We start from the raw sequence: 16,367 nt of genomic DNA on the forward strand, positions 1-16,367 counted from the left end.
TCTCAATTAAGCAGTAACTCCCCCAGGTTATACGAGAACTTGCACTGAAGTCAGTGATGTTTATGGATTGACTTCCACCAACACGAAGCAAAATATAATCAAACATCTTAAAGATTAAAAAAGGAATGATGGAGAGAGAGGTTAAAATGATGTGACAAAAAAGGCTACTCACAGTAGCAAGTGTTTAAGTAAGTGTAAAATATTAAAATATTTTACAAAACTGAACATCCAAATATCAACAGAAGAATAATTGAACTTCTAGATAGGAACTTTTCAGAGCTATTTGTAGATTCTCGAGGCTGTGTTTGAGATTATGAGAAACTCAGAATAATTGAGATTTTGCTAATTTGACTTTTGAATTTTCTTCTTTTTCCCCATCCAAATCAGATTTATTGGTGTGCCAGCACTGAGTGAGGTAATAACCTTTGGGTTTCAGTGCTCTTTATCTGCTTTTTTCCATTCTCACTGCAAAGAGCAGCACTTAGTTCTTGCATTCCACACCAAAGTGCAGTGGATGTGAAATGATTTATTCTTAGGAACAAAAGAGAAATGGGCAAACAGCTATTTTGCAAATAACGAGCAGCAACATTTCTCTCTAGGGCAGCGTGGGTTTGCATTGGCCAAGCTCTCTTCCTGAAAACGTTATAAAATGGATGTGTACATGCGAGGGAGGAGCGGCGCAGCATACACGATGCATTTTATACTGTTTTCCTACTTTTACCAAAGCACGGGGCCTGACGGAGCCTCCTGGAAATGCTGAAATGAAAACTCACTATAGAGCATGCATACCTTAAGAGTTATTCTTCATCCACTTCTGCTACAAATTGTGAATGGTGTTCTGGTGACTTGCTGTGTGTTTTGCTTAGATGAAGTTTTACTGCATGTTTGCTCGCAAATGTCCGACAGCACAACTTACATTTGAACTTAGAGTCTGTGTCCTCTTCTCCAGCTATTGTTTCAGGAGATCTTTGAACTGAAACTCTGGAGATTTCTTGCTCTACCTTGGTTTGCTGCTCCACAGCCAGCCTGTTCATGTCTTTCATTTGGAAACCTAGGTGGGATTCTAAGTGGCTAATGTAAGTAGAGGGGGTTCGGAACTGAGATGCACAGTCGCTGCAATAAAAGACTGGATGTCCTTTGTCCATGTTTTTCAAAAACTTTGTTCCTCCGGTTTTCCTAAGTTGATACTTGACATTTGCCAACCAGTGGCTGATGGTGGTCATCGACAGTCCAGTGAATTTGGAAATCTGCATGCGCTCTTGCGGGCCTAGATCTGATAATAAATATTTACCTTCAGATGTCTGGAAGAGGCTGGAAGCAAACTGAGCTTGCAAAATGAGCAGATGCTGAGGGTTCCAGTTTGACTGCCTGCCCTTCCTTTTATGCAGAGTGGAGACTTCCGTGGAGACGTCCTCGAAGCGTCGGACATCTATTTCCAACTTCATGGACGGGATCCTTGAGGATGCAGCAGGTTTTGGTGTGGTAGCTTTGGGAAGAACTTTGACCATGTCGGCGATGTCAGACAGAGCGTGCTTTTGAGGTGGAGAAGTACAAGATTGTGCTTGAGCTGACTCAGCTTTCTTGCCTTTGGATTTGGTCAGGTCAATAGGCTGATCATTGTTTTCAAACAAATAGTGCCTGGATACGCTTGCAGGCTTTGGTGGGGTTGGAGCAGGAGATAAAACTGGCTTCTCCATCATGTTTAGATTGGGTTTGTGGAACATGGAAATTGTGCTAGAGCTGGGGCTGCAGTTGGATTGAGGCTGTAAGGGCTCAGTGGCTTTGCCCAGGTGATTGTTCAGGACGGACTGCAGTGCGCTCAGGGGGTTCACACAGGGCAGCTCCGAGGAATGGTTGGCAGCAGCACAACCATTACTGAGAGAAGCTGCTGGTGGCTCCTTGAGGACTGGCTTTTCTTTTCCACTGTCCTCTTTAATTTTGTCTTCTTCTTTCAAGGGACACGGTTCTGTCTTTTTTGGCTCCACAGAGGCTTCAGCTTTGAGGAGAGGTTCCCTCTCACTCTGGCTGAGTAAGGCTGGCTCAGCCTGGACACTTTCCTTAGCAAAGTCCTTATGTACCTCCTCCTTGTCCTCAGCCTCCTTCTTCACTTGAGTGCACTGGCTCACATTTGCTGAGATAGGGACCAGAGGCATCACCTTCCACTTGGGCGCTATTGGCCTCAATTTATTGGTCATGGTCGGCCTGATTTGGAGCACCTGGGATCCCACAGGCAAGGACGGCTTGGCTGCCTCGGAGAGCTGGTAAGCTGCGTGGATGCTGGGATATGCACTCCAGCTGGGAGCTCCGTTCTGAGCTTTATTGATGGCTGTCGTGACTGTGTTCTCCAAGGACTTTAAAATGTCCCCACCACCCTTTGAACCATCTTCTAAATCTTCTTCTCGGAGGTACTGGTATTTCATTGTGGGATCCAGGGGTTTCTGAAGAGTGTCTTCATACTCCTCAGTTTTCATTGCTTTCTCATCTTTGTTGGCATCATCGACTTTATCTTTTTTACTTTCTTTTTTAAGTTCAGAGGCAGGACCTATGCATTCTGCAGATGATTTACTGGTTGATTTTGAAACAGGGCTGTCACTGGCTGGTGCTTCAGACAGCGATTGCATTTTTTCCACAGCTAAAGGATCCAGAACAAGTTGCTTTCCTTTCTTTGAAGCTGAACTTGTGACTTTCAAGAAATGGCCAGTGACCATCATGTGGGTTGTGAGCTGCTGCAAGGTATCGTGGGAGCTTCCACATTCCATACACTTCAAAATCTGTGATTTGCAGGCCTCGAACTGCCAGGTGTAGCTGGCCCCGTTCTGGTACCCGTAGCGGTTGTTGGAGGAGAGCTGCAGGTTCGCGTTCTTCTGGGGAGAGAAGGTGTCTGAGAAAGACCCTGTCGTGGAGTCGGGGGAGCAAGGCCTGTTCACATCAAACACACGTTTCTTGGCTGGAGTGACCATTTTTGAAGAAATGGTTGGTACCGGCTCCTTCAAAGGCACTTTTTGGTAATGTTTTGTTTTTATCATATGAACACTCAGATCTTGAAGGGAATCAAAAGAGTCACCACAGAACATACACTTCAGAACTTTTTGTGCATCTTCCTTGTCCATGTCCTGGAACGCCCTTTTCCGGGGTTTGGAGTAGCTGGTAGGTCTGTGCTTGTCCTTTTTGTGGTTGTCATCCTGGTAGTGGCCTGTCTCGTTCATGTGCACCGTGAGCTCTACCAAGGTGTCGTAGGCAGCGCTGCACTGCCGGCAGCGGAACCGGCTGGCGCCCGTGAACACAGTCCCGCACATTTTGCTGCTCTGCCTGTAGAGCTGCACCGAGCTGAACAGGTTGGGCTTGGAGACAGGCCTGGAAGGTAAATTCTGCTGCAAGCTTTTGGACAGCGCGTCTTGGTGCCAATCGAAATCAGCTTTGTTCCCTCCATTCCTGTTGTCGCAACTCCTCTTTTCAGAGTTGGACAACTTGAAACCCAGCCCCAAGCCTGTCCAGTAAGAGTCCGACAGGATGTTGGCATAGACTGCTGTCATTTTATCCATGCAGTCGTGTGCTTCGCTCTGGGCTTTGGGGTGGGTGCTGCTTTTGGGGTCCTGGGGCTCCCTGGAGCAGATGTTTTTGATATCTGCCACATGGTCACTACTGTCACTCAGTAGCGATTCGTTCTCCGCGTCCTGGTTGGACATGTGACTGACAGGGGAATTCTGGAAACTGAAGTTCCCTTTCTGCTCAGGACCCACTTCGTGCTCCTCATCCGTGCCAGTGTCATTGCTGCTCTGCAGCTGAGCAGTGGAGTTGTTGTCATCGTCATCTTCTTCCTCCTCCTTTATATCTTCCTCTTCCTTTAAATCTTCCTCTTGGACATAACCTGAAATGTAATGTCAATATATGAAATAACCTGTTAAAGGAGAATGTTACAGTTCCATTTTTCTGCTTTCACTATGTATTTTCTTTGCTGGATTTTGTTTTAATCTATAACTATGTTTTCTGTTAGTTCTGGAAGTGAAAAAAAGCCAAACAAGGTCTCTTTTTAGTGAAGGTTGCTGCATTTTGTTGGCAGATGATCATAATTCTTTATAACTGCCAGAGATCCTGAGTTAATAATTTTCCTGTCATGGGAGTATAATTCTAACTGTCCTGTAATGGGACAGTTGGAAAATTCGTATGTAAGAATTTAAAGTTTATACTAAAAGCTTCAATTGTATGAAATTGTTTTTAGCCTCAGTGAGAGAAGGGGTTGAATTTGCAAGGAAGAGAAGAAAAATAAGTGCCATAATCTTCCTGGTTCAGAGCATCATCTAGGTACAGTAACCTTTTGCTACTTGATCACCTAAAAATGCACTTTAGGTTGTACACAAATAATTTATATGTCAAAATACAACATCTGAAAGTGTTAATAGGCATAAGTGAAACCCTTTTGCTTATAGAAGTAATGTACTGTGTACCATAAAAGCAAATTGTGCTGCAGTAAAATCCATAAATTCCAGGGCAAGAGCCCTTGGAAGGTACAGAAGATTTGACAGAGGTAGACCGAAGGTGATAGTTAAACTGCAAAAGTAGAACAAATCCAGAAGGATTTTATTTGGCAAATTAACTCTTTGATTACTAAGATGCACTTGATTCTGGAAGAGTATATTTATTTAGAATCCAATTCCTTCTCATTATCTGAAATTAGTTTTATGTCTCTTTAAGAACCTGGCTCACTTGCTCCTTTGAATTTGGTACTCCTGCCCCAAAGATGTCCTTCTAGCAAATCCAGAGGAAAGTGTTTTCCACCTTTCTGGTGACCATCTGGACAAAACCTTCATTCTCCAATCTATCCTGCATGACCTGACCCCTTCCCACAGGTTTGCCATCAGGCCAAAGAGATGAACCAGAACCAGAGGAATCATTCCCTGGATGAAGGTGCAGCACAAGAAGAGGGAAATGATGGCTCTGTGATGGGAGCTAAGAAATCCATGTGTCATCTTCCCCACACCCTTGCCATGAGTTTAGGAGCTGCCCAGGTCACACAGGCCTAGAGCTGGAGAAGGGAGGGACATGGAGGTGGCAGAAGGTCCCCAGGTGAGGAGCAGTGACCCTGTGACACACAGCTCCTCTCCAGGACGTGTTCCAGTGCCAGGCACAGCACACAACAAAAACAAGGAGGGGATCCAAGGAGGGAATCAGAGAAAACAACAAAGAGCAGCCCCATAGCTCTGGGTCACTGCAAATTGGATTCTCCATTCCAGCACCAATTCTTTGAGTGTCACTAACCCATTTTTCCCCGGCAGTTAAATTTTCCTTTGGAAGACACATACAGTAATTTATTCCTCACAAGATCCTTTGTCCTTCTCCAGGAAAAGCAGAAGTACCAGACAGCTGCACATCCCCCACAATATGGATAAAATTTGCTGCTTAATTAGGCATTGACATGTTTACTATAACCTTTACAGAAGAGTAACTTGTGCTGAGGAATTCTCTTTTTTTTGCTGTCTTTGTAAGATACTGACACAATCTCATGTAAGTGGGAGAAGTAACCAGTTCCAGTATCTCCAGAGGGTCTACAGGGAAGGCAGGGATTCTCCATCAGGAACTGTAGTGGCACACAAGGAGGAATGGCTTCAAACTGACAGAGAGGAGGTTTAGATTAGATATGTGGAGGAAATTCTGCCCTGTGAGGGTGGGCAGGCCCTGGCACAGGGTGCCCAGAGAAGCTGTGTCTGCCCCTGGATCCCTGGAAGTGCCCAAGGCCAGGCTGGATGGGGCTTGGAGCAGCCTGGGAGAGTGGAAAGGGTCACCCATGGCAGGGGTGGCACTGGATTCTGACTCTGTGCAGAAAGCACCATCAACATTTCACAAAACCATCAGTCACATCTGTTTTAATGGTTTAGGGGTTTGGGCAGCTTTAAAACCACATTTCAGTATCCTCCCTTGTAAAAGCATTTCTGTTTATGTAAATGATTTAAATTGCTGTGGGCATTTTAAGGACAGTGGAGACCAGTTCTGCGAGACAACCTCGGGTACAAGAGATGCTCGTGTTCTTCCAACAGGGCTTTTTAGTAAGATTTCATTGGACATGAAGGGACGTAGCTGGTTAACAGAAATAACATTAATTTAAGTGGACTTTGCATTATTTATTTTAGAAGTAAAGAGTGTCTTATAGCTGTACACCCACATGCTTTAAATGCAGAGTCTGTAATAAGTAGCATAAATTTTGCACGTCACACTGATGTCCATGTAATAAATTGTTGAGTGACCTGTTCTCTTCCCACCAGTTCTCCCCCAGGCTCATTCTGACATTCCAAACCTCTGAGATCCTCATGTGTAACTGTGTTACGGGAAGAAATAATATGAAAGAAATCCAACCTCAGTAACTGGATGAATGCTTCCTCCCTTTCCTAGATGAGAATTTTTCCCACCCAAATTAAACAGGCCAGGCAGATGTAAGATGGGAAAAGTGCAGTCCTGAAGAAGTGGGAGACTGAAATGTCAATATCATTAAGAATTGACAAAACTCAGGAGCTTCAAAGCATTGAACAGAAGTGATTTTTGGCTTCCTAAATGGAAATGCAGTCTTTGGTTTAGTGCTGATTGACCTCAAGATGGGTATGTAAAAATCATGACATCAGTAAGGATGATATTAGTATATAGATAATAATAAAAAAAAATATAATTCCAACTTATTTGGTTCTTAATTCCTCTCTGTGTCTTTGTGATTGGATTCATGGCAACCTCAGAAACCTGCTTCTCTAGGATGAGAGCTGCAATAAACAGCTGGTTCTTCATTCTTCAAAAAGGACATTTTTTTAGCTATTTCTGGAATATTTCCACAGGGGAGCTAAAATAAACCAGGTCCAGTTAATACAGCTGCAAAACTGGGTCTAAACCCAGGCCTATGCCCTTGGAGCTGGGACCTTTCCCTGCAGACAGCACCAAGCCAGGCCCCCACCCAGGGGGGTGAATCCAGGACTGCCCTGGGAGAGGCACCACATCATCCATCACTCCTGACCTGAATTGTGGAGTGGCAATACAGCTTTTTGTCAAAAGTGTTCATTCTGACTGCTAACTTTTCCACCAGTGGATGCAATTTTTACTCAAATTTGCTCTTTTTCCATGTAGAGAAACATTTATTAAAATACATATACATATATATATATATATATATATATATATATACATATATATATATATACATGCTCCTTTCCAAGACTGGAAAATTTATTTTCTGCCAAGAGAAGGGACAGTGAATCATTGTCCAGAACAACTCTGCTAATCCATGTAAAACCCATGGCACCACCTGCACTTTTTCAGCCATCCACATTCCAGTTTTCCTTGAAACAACATCATCAGGAAAGCAATCTCACAGTGCTAGAAGGTGATCTTGTTTCCTCCTTGTCTGGCTTCAGCTCAAACATCTTTTTGTGTTTGGCAGAAGCTGTTTCTTTCTCTGCAAGGTTCCAAGCAGATAATGGATAATGACCACTTCTCATTCCTCCTTCTCCAAGATGTCGAACTGCATTAAGCACCCACAGACAAATCTTAACCTGGCTCTTTGTAGGAGTTCAGAGCTACAGTTTCATGCCATCTGAAAATCAACTGGAGAGAAATTGGCAGCTGGGGGAAAAATAGTTCCCTACTCCATTGCATAACTCTTTATCAAAGACATTTTGGAATTTAATGACATTGAAACCAATCAAACATTCTGGAAAAGCAATGGAATTCCATGGAAAGAACTCTCAAAATATGAAATTTGTCATAAGGGAGTGAATTGTAGAATTTCAGAGTTTTTAAGGCTATGTTCAAAACTTATGTACTACTGAAATAACTTCCTGTTAAGTTCTCCAATGTGGAAAGAAATCACAGGGCAAGATTCCTGAATGTGGCACAGAGAGCACCTGGCTCTGAATGATGGATGGAAGGGACAAAGGGACATCTCTGTCACCTGGCCTGAAAATCCTGGCTTTGAGTTTTAGTTCCAAAGCCAGCTGCAGCCTGAGGAAGGTTTTGGTTGTCCTCAGAAAAGGCTGAAGATGCTCAGCCTTCACTGCGATGCCAGTTCATTAATTTGCATAATGGGGCATTTTTTACAGCTTTTGTTGCTGTTACTATTTACCATCACACCCACTCTCAGTTTGCAGTGGCTCAGTGGATCACCACCATGGTGAAGAATTTTGTGCCTAAAACAACTTGGCACCTCAAAGGAGGGATTTTTCCCAAAATTTCTTCGAGGTTTTTTTCCCCTAGAAATTTATTTTTCAAGTAGTTACAGCAGCTGATACCAAGGCATGAATTCCTGCCTCTTGCAGAGTAGGAGAAGGAACACCCACCACCCTCCACTGCAGGAGGACAGGAGCAGCTCCTGCAGGAGCAAGGAAAAGAGTGGCTTCCACACTGACTGAATTCTAGCACACAAAGGCAATTCCATGAAGCCATAACTATTATTTATATACAATGCTGAAATGAAGCAATTTGGGGCTTTCATTTTGTTGTTCTTTAATTAGAGTTGTATTATAAAGTTTTCTATTAAATATCCAATTTCCTACTGGTTAAGAAGGCAAAATACCCCCGAGTTTCAGTGGGCTCTTAGCAGCCAAACCAGAACAGGTTATGTCCTTAGCACTTCATCCTGCACAGTTATGAGCCAAATGATCAATGGCTGGAGGGAACTGCTTGTGAGTGACCCGTAAACTCAAAACAATAATAAAGCAAAAAAAACCAACACAAGCAAAAAGAGAGGTGAGCTGATGTGAGCTGCTGAGCTGAGGGCAGAGGAAAGAAGGAATTGTTGTGGGGATTTTTCTGGAATAATTTTCCTTAAGGATAGCGTTGTTTGCATAGGCAGTTATTGAATAAAAATCAGCAAGGCATTCTTTCAGCCGGTTTGAATCCATTCCATGCCAGTCCTGGCTGCTGCAGGAAAGGATTCCACCACGGTTGGGGCCAGGAGCTCCAGTTCCTCACACAAGGGCTCTGAGCATCATCATTTGCCTCTTGTTAAAAATATTTGTTATTTTCTACAAACTCCTGGAACTGACAATGCCATTTTCACAACCAGCTGATGGAGTTTGGTGACCCCCAGACTGTGTTTCCAACTAAGATGCTCCTAAAGACTTTGTGACTGCAAAGACCTCAACCTCCTCCTTGCCCCAACCACCCCAGCTGCCCTCCCTCACACCACACTCCTGTCCTGGCCTCAGCAGGTGAGGTCTGGGGCAGGTGTCACACAGCCACACGTCCCCAGGTGAGGTCTGGGGCAGGTGTCACACAGCCACATGTCCCCAGGTGAGGTCTGTCACACAGCCACATGTCCCCAGGTGAGGTTTGTGACACAGCCACACGTCCCCAGGTGAGGTCTGGGGCAGGTGTCACACAGCCACATGTCCCCAGGTGAGGTCTGGGGCAGGTGTCACACAGCCACACGTCCCCAGGTGAGGTCTGGGGCAGGTGTCACACAGCCACACGTCCCCAGGTGAGGTCTGGGGCAGGTGTCACACAGTCACACGTCCCCACCAACAGTGAGCTCCACTCAGTTCCTGGTGCAGGCACAAAGGCTGCTCTCCAAGATGCAGCATGGCCTGAAAAATTCAAGGCATACAGTAGCAGCAAGTGTGTTTTCCTCATTAGTCACTTTAATTGCACCACTGTAAATCACTTTGCTGATGAAAAGAGAAGTCTGAAACTTTTGTCTCTCTTTGCCTTTCTTCTGTTTTCTCTTGTCCTATTTATGGTTGTAGAAAACGGCAGAGTGGCTTTGTAAATTTATAGATTACTTCATTTAAAATCCAACTTTCAAATTATGTTTTCTCTCTTTCATTATCCTGGGTTGCCCTAAGTACCAATCTAAATTTCTTTCAATGGCATGAGCTACCAATCAGAATCACAAAAAAATATATATCTATAGAAATTGAAATTGTAATGAGTCTTACCAGTGTATTGCTAACACTTTGGTTCATTTGATATGAACTTTGTTTTTTTAAAGTACCACATGGTAAGGCTTTGAAACTTCAGTTTGTAAAAAAAACTGTAACAGCCTTACAGCCTTTGAAGTCACTACTGATATAACTCTGAACAGATCCATTCAAGTTCAACTAACATCAGACAAATGTTTAGTGTATCAGAGGAAGCCACAAAAGCAAGGATTTCATCAATATTTCACAACAGCCTCAGGGAAACTGTAGATTGCAATGCTGTAGGGCAGCTAATGGAATTACACACAAGGGTTTTGTACATTTAAAATAAGCAGCTACTAAAAAAATTACCCTTCAGTTTGATAGAAACTGTATAAAACTGCAGATGGGAAACAATTAAATAGCTACCAACATTTATCCATGTCAGCCTGATAGGTCATTTAATAACAGGTATTTCTTTCCTCCTTTCTTTTTTTTCCTGGTAGGGCAATAATAAAGATTAACATTTATGAAAAGTAGCATAAAATATAGTGCAGCCAAATGAATAATTAAAGATGTTTCTGAAGAATTTGTTTGCTATTGTATGGCCGTGAAGACTGCTCTCCAGTAATGAAGTACATTTATATTAACTACAATTATAAATAGAAAGAATACAAGGATTATGTTTATGGAGACTTGCTTGTTATCCTAAAACAAAAAATAAATCTTTGGATTGTTTCTATTGAATCTATGGCTTATCTGATGGACAGCACATTCTCCTGGAAAAGAGCTGGGCCTGGCTTGGAGCAGGTGGAGGAGGACACAGGACATGCAATAAACCCTGAGAGATCAACGACCAACACTTCCCCTGGAGAGGCACTTGGGCAGAGAGGAGAACTCAGCCTGAGAGCACAGAGTTTATCCTAAAAACAGATCCACAGGATCATGTTCCTTTTCATTGCTGCACTCAGTGTGCAAAGAGCTTGCAGAACCAGCCCTTCACACAGCTGGGTTTGGCTGTTTAGGCTGGGAAATGGCTGTTCCTGTTAATAACTGATCAATAGTGGGATGGAGAGACAAATTATCTGATTACTGTTGTGAAAAGGCTGATTATTTCTTGGCCAGTCCAACTCCAAACAGACCAGCTTGGCTAAATCCAACAGAGTACTCAGGCTCATGAAGAAGTTAAGCCCCATGTTCTATTAAAGCTCAGAATTCCTGCCCTGCTGAAGATACTGCATAAAGACAAGCCCCTTGCAATAAAGCGTTGCCCAGAACCTTCTAGCTGACCTGATTTTAGAAAATATTAATATTACTTTTAATAATATTTAATGTGAGTTATTTTAATAATATTTAACAAATTTTAAAAGCATGCTACTATAACATTTGTCTAAAGAGCAGCGGGCCTTTGGATTTGCTTATGGATATTCAGTCCCAGTGCAGCTCCAGTAAGATCTGCTTTAAGCCAGACTTGCCAGTGACACTCATAAATCTGTGCTGGTTACTCAGAGCTGGTTAAATGCTGCAGCATCATTTCTCTCTCAACATCTCTTTAGATAAGGTACATAAGTAGCAAGTGGGAGTGTAATGAAATCTGTCTTCCTCATTTGCCTGCTTTGTTTTGATCTTGCATTCCAAGCAATAAAAAACTCCAAATAATTTTGAAGTGTGACTTTTCCCTTGCCGGGATCACGGCATTAAGGGAAGAATACACAGATCATCAAGCGGTTGATTTCCCTCTTTATTTTCCTTCCAGGAACACCCTGCTGCCTGTGCTGGTCCAAATGAATACTCTGATTCTTTGGTGACAAATCTGATGGCCAGCAAACATTGACTTTTGACCATTAAGCTTGCCTGCACTTTTAGCCACATCACCATCAGAGCACTAAGGCAGCATGAAGGTCATTACCCCCGACAGCATCTTCCTTCCACCAACTTCCCAGAGATGTAAGCAATAAGCACTTGCAAGAGATTGATATGATACTTTGTGAGTAATTTGGATGAACTATAACACTAACCCAGTAAAGTATTATAATTTTAAATGTGTCCAGAAAATAATTGAAATTCTGGTTTAGCTTCATCATAATGCACAGTGCTGGGTATATTTAACAGCTGACTAGTTTAGCATGAATATTGCTTTACAAATGAGGTCATATTGTTTTTAAGAAACAATATTGCTATCAAACATGTTTAGGAGGAAAAGCAAGAGATTATGAGTACACTTTTAACCTTTCTGTCTCTTTCTATATCTGTTTACCATGGTGATTTAGGTGCTCAGTGTTGTTTGAAGGCAAACATAGAAGGTTCTGGCATTTAAAAGAGATCCAGTAATGAGCAACTGGCAGTCAGATTCTTTCTTATTATTACTCTGTCACAAAATCTCTGTTCTACATCACTCCATCTTTGCAACACCAGTCAGAGATGAGAAAGGTCAAAACATCTCCTTCAGACGTGCAGACACAGCAGCCAAGAGCCAGAACCCAGCCCGGGCTGTGGGGAGAGCAGAGCCACAGGTGACAAACTGAGTTTCACTGCAGCAAAGCTTCTCCTCCTGCAGGCACTGCATGGCAGAGAGGGATCACCACTGCTGTCCCCCTCTGCAGAAGGAGGGATGCCTAAACCAGCCATCCAAAAGAGCATTTAACACAAAATATGGACAATTTCCATTCACCTGCACAATATTTGGGTATTTCTCTGCCAGGCAAGGGGCACACAGAGGGTCTGATCCTGCTTTTCCTCCAGCCAGCACAGCCAAGGCTGCAGCAACTGGGAAAAGAATCAGTGATCCTTTGAAATCCCTTTCAAAATGGAAAAGCTTTTAAGGTCCTGACTGAAATATTCTCTCTGAGAGGCACAACTTCAGGTGGCTCTGGGAGCATGAACTTGCAAGTGGTTTTGCCTGGGATCAGGGGGAATCAGCTCCTATCACTCTCTTGATATACCAATGTAAACACACTGCGTGTTTATTATTCCCTCTGTTATTTCATCATTTATTGATTTGATTTATTTATTTGCTCTTTTGTTATTTACTGCCTCCAACAGCAGCACTACCCTGCCAAAATCTTCTACCAATGTGGAATTAAATTCTTCTTTCCCCCAAAAGCTCTCTGCTTTGATTCACTCCAGCATTTTCCTCTCACTTTCCACTCAATTCTGAGATGCTGCCCCACAGTCTCCTTGCAGATATAAAGACCTTTTAATAGTAAGAATTTTAATAATTTTCAGTAGTAAAATTAGTACTGTTGACTCTGCTCTGCAAAGAAACTTGTGCAAAACAAATCAATCCATGTCAAAAGGAAAAACTTCCAGCTGATATGGAAAATAAACACAGTGTCCAAGTATCTATCAAGATTCATAAAATAACGGAAATTTCAAGGGAAGAAAAAAAAAATCACTGAAACCCAAATATTAAGCTGTGTTCTTTTAAATTGGGTCTCAAATGATCCAAGGAAGGGTTGAGAGCCAGGGCCAGTGCACAGATCATTTACAGATCATAATCACCCCAGTCTCAGTCTGCATTCCTGCCCTGTCCTAAGTGATATCTGACATTTATCACTTGGGACAGAGCATGAAAAAATAGGCAGCAGCAACAGGAGGCTGCAGCTGCACTGGCTCAGCTTTTCCTGAATCTCAGCAAGAAATAACAACTCTGAGTTATGGGCAAAAACCCCAGTAATCAGAGAGGTCATTACTGACAGAAACAACTTCTCCAGCACAGGTACCATGATGTCACCACTGCTGAAGAGAGGGACCTCAGAGGGTACAAAAAAGCCATTTATTATTTCCAGCAGAAGTGGATCTGAGGCCTGCAGGAGGTCACAAAACACTCCAGTGATCAAAAATCCAGACTGAAGTCCTGAAAGAGCTGAAAGGATGGATTAACTATGACCCAACTCCCTATTACCCAGCAGAGTAACACAACTTTATACAAAACTTTATTAATTGCCCCACTTTTTTTTTTTTTTTTTTTCTGGAGCGTCTCAGACTTAGAAAGAAACACAGCAGAGGGCATCTGACCTCTACCAAATTACTCAGAATACTGACTTTGAAGGATGAATTGCTGCTGCAGGCAAGTCCAAATATATATAAAATAAGCCATTAAAAAAGGGCTATTTAAAAATGTTTACAGAATTAAAATACAGTTATTATTGTTGTAGTAATCCCAAGGGTAAGTGCAGAATTTCCAAGTGATTAAATCCACACAAAAAGCAAATTTACCCATTTTTATTATAATTTCTCCCTCCTCCATTTCATCAGCATTCAACTGGGACCCCACCCCTGGAGGTCTGCCCTTGGGCAGAGGAGCAAATGGGCCTGGGTGTTTATTAGGGCATCATTTGCTGTCTGTGTGGCATCATTGATTTCCTGTGGAATGGCCTATGCCAGGTCAGGATCAACTCCTTGAGCAGCCAATCCATCAGGTGGGAGCAGGAGGCATAAGGAATGGCTGGAAAAAGAGGAAAAGCTGAAATGGATGGAAGTGGGAAAGCAATCAGAAAGTGATCAGTGAAAGTACAAGCAGCAGGAAATAAATCAATCAAAGCAGTGCAGGGCAGAGCTCGCTCTGAGAGGGTTCCCTTCAACGTGAGCAGGGCTTCAACCTCCACAGCAACACAGAAATCTGAAAGGTTTTCCTTCAAAATTCTCCTGGGAAGCAGGAGGATGAGCAGAGCAGGATTATTGGAGAGAATTAGAGAGAAAGCCCAGCCTGCTTTCTGAGAGATGCAGGGAGAGGCTGGGACAAGGAACATTACAGGGAATTTTGGACATTGAATTCCATCCATGTTGGAACTTTGTTTATTCTGTGGGAATGTGGCACAGGATCTGCACTCAGATTTTAAACAGACCCCTGGAGCAATAATTGAAATAAGAAATAGAGTGGGAAGTACACGGAGTTACAATAAGACTCGCACACCAACTGGACTTCCTGAACAGAAACCCACCCAATCATTTTATTGAGGCTTAGATTCAAACCAAGAAAATCCATTTGCTACCAACATCTGATTATTCATGACAAAAAATCTCTTGCACCTTATCTAGCACAGGTTTTGTACTGAGTGCTGATAATGTGAAAGCAAACCTTGTGATTTCTGCTGGTTTTATCAGTGGGAACTGTGCAAGTGTAGCTCTGCAGAGCTTTTTGACAACACACCAGGATAGTCTGGCTGTGGACACCAAGCCCTACTTGATTTGTTAAGTAGAGAAAGTCCCTTAGGATTTTATGGGTAAAGTTGATTTGGAGCTATAAAATTGAAGCATTTATTACAGACCAGAGGCCAACAACACTTCATTACAGACTGTCTAAACATTTTCAGTTTATCCACTAGGTTCAAATCCAAACAATACTTCCCTTTCAAAGCACTTTGGCCTGGTTTTCTTTCTCTTTCTACCAGCAATAACACCTTAAAATATGCATTTTTAATGTGTTTATCAATCTAAAATTTAAATGAAGGCAAAGCCTGCCACAGACCGAGCCAATACCTGCACAAGGTTTGTCTTGAACAACTCCCAGTTCCCTTATTTGCATGGGCTAATTGCTGTATCCACCAATGCACAGCTGGAATTTGACCAGTCTGTAGCTGAATTTTTCAATTTTGTGATTTTATTTTTTTTGATTTTTATTTTACTGCTCCTTCCATGCAGTCGGTTCCCTCACAAAATGGAAATGGGTTGCACAAACAGAGAAAAACATGTTTAAAGGGAGAACTTGCAGAAGGACTCAAACTGCTTTTAATCCATTATTTAAGAATTTACCATGTTTTAGTCTCTGCCCCTTTCACACAAGTCTTTAAACACTCACTGGGAGGAAAAGCAGCCAGAAGTGTCAGGGGCAGCCTGATTCCACCAGCTCTTGGGGTCTGTGCAGCTGAGGAGAGAAGCCTGACTCTGAAGGGTTTCATTTCTAATAATTTTTCAGATGTTAAGGATATATTAACTTTTCCATGTACAAGAAGCTGAATTTCTTACTGGCTTGACTCTTCTGAAGCAAAAGGATTTAGAGAGAGGAAGAATTGGCTCAATGTTTTGTTTTTCTTGGCTCTCTCTTGTTCCTGGTGCTGTTTCTTTTTGTCTGATGGGCACCTACAGATCACAGAATCAGAGAATCATTTAGGTTGGAAAAGACACCTTTGGCCATTGAGCCCAACCATTAATTCCTGCAAAGATTTTTTGGGGGATTGGGGGTGCATTAATTCCAATTTGTGGAAGGCAAAGTGTTGCCCACCACTTTGGAAATGAAACAGTGAGTTCCCACTTCACCTCCTCTGTTATAATGAATCTTAAAAAAAAAAAAAAAAAAAAGAAAAAGAAAAGATGATTTCCCATATTATTTCCTAATTTGTTCATCCTCATGTGGTTCAGAGACAGCCTCTCCTATGAAATTCATCTTCTTCCCAACACAATGCAGTCTCCTCCACCAGCATCAACTGCCCCAAGGTGGTTTCACCTCTGTCTCCTCTTCCTTCCCCATTTTTTGCCTTTTCTCCTCGACACTGGTGA

General features: G+C 42.6%; 1 protein-coding gene across 1 annotated transcript in view; it reads right to left on the bottom strand.

Moving 5' to 3' along the window:
- TSHZ2 (teashirt zinc finger homeobox 2) overlaps positions 1–16,367 on the bottom strand; it is a 210,291-nt gene that overhangs the window by 78,855 nt on the left and 115,069 nt on the right. The window contains exon 2 of the mRNA XM_050982001.1: positions 790–3,868. Within this exon, the coding sequence (XP_050837958.1) occupies positions 798–3,868 (3,071 nt within the window). The 3' untranslated portion in view covers positions 790–797. The remainder of the gene's footprint in view (positions 1–789; positions 3,869–16,367) is intronic.

Source organism: Serinus canaria, chromosome 20 (assembly GCF_022539315.1).
Source record: "Serinus canaria isolate serCan28SL12 chromosome 20, serCan2020, whole genome shotgun sequence".
NCBI lineage: Eukaryota > Metazoa > Chordata > Aves > Passeriformes > Fringillidae > Serinus > Serinus canaria.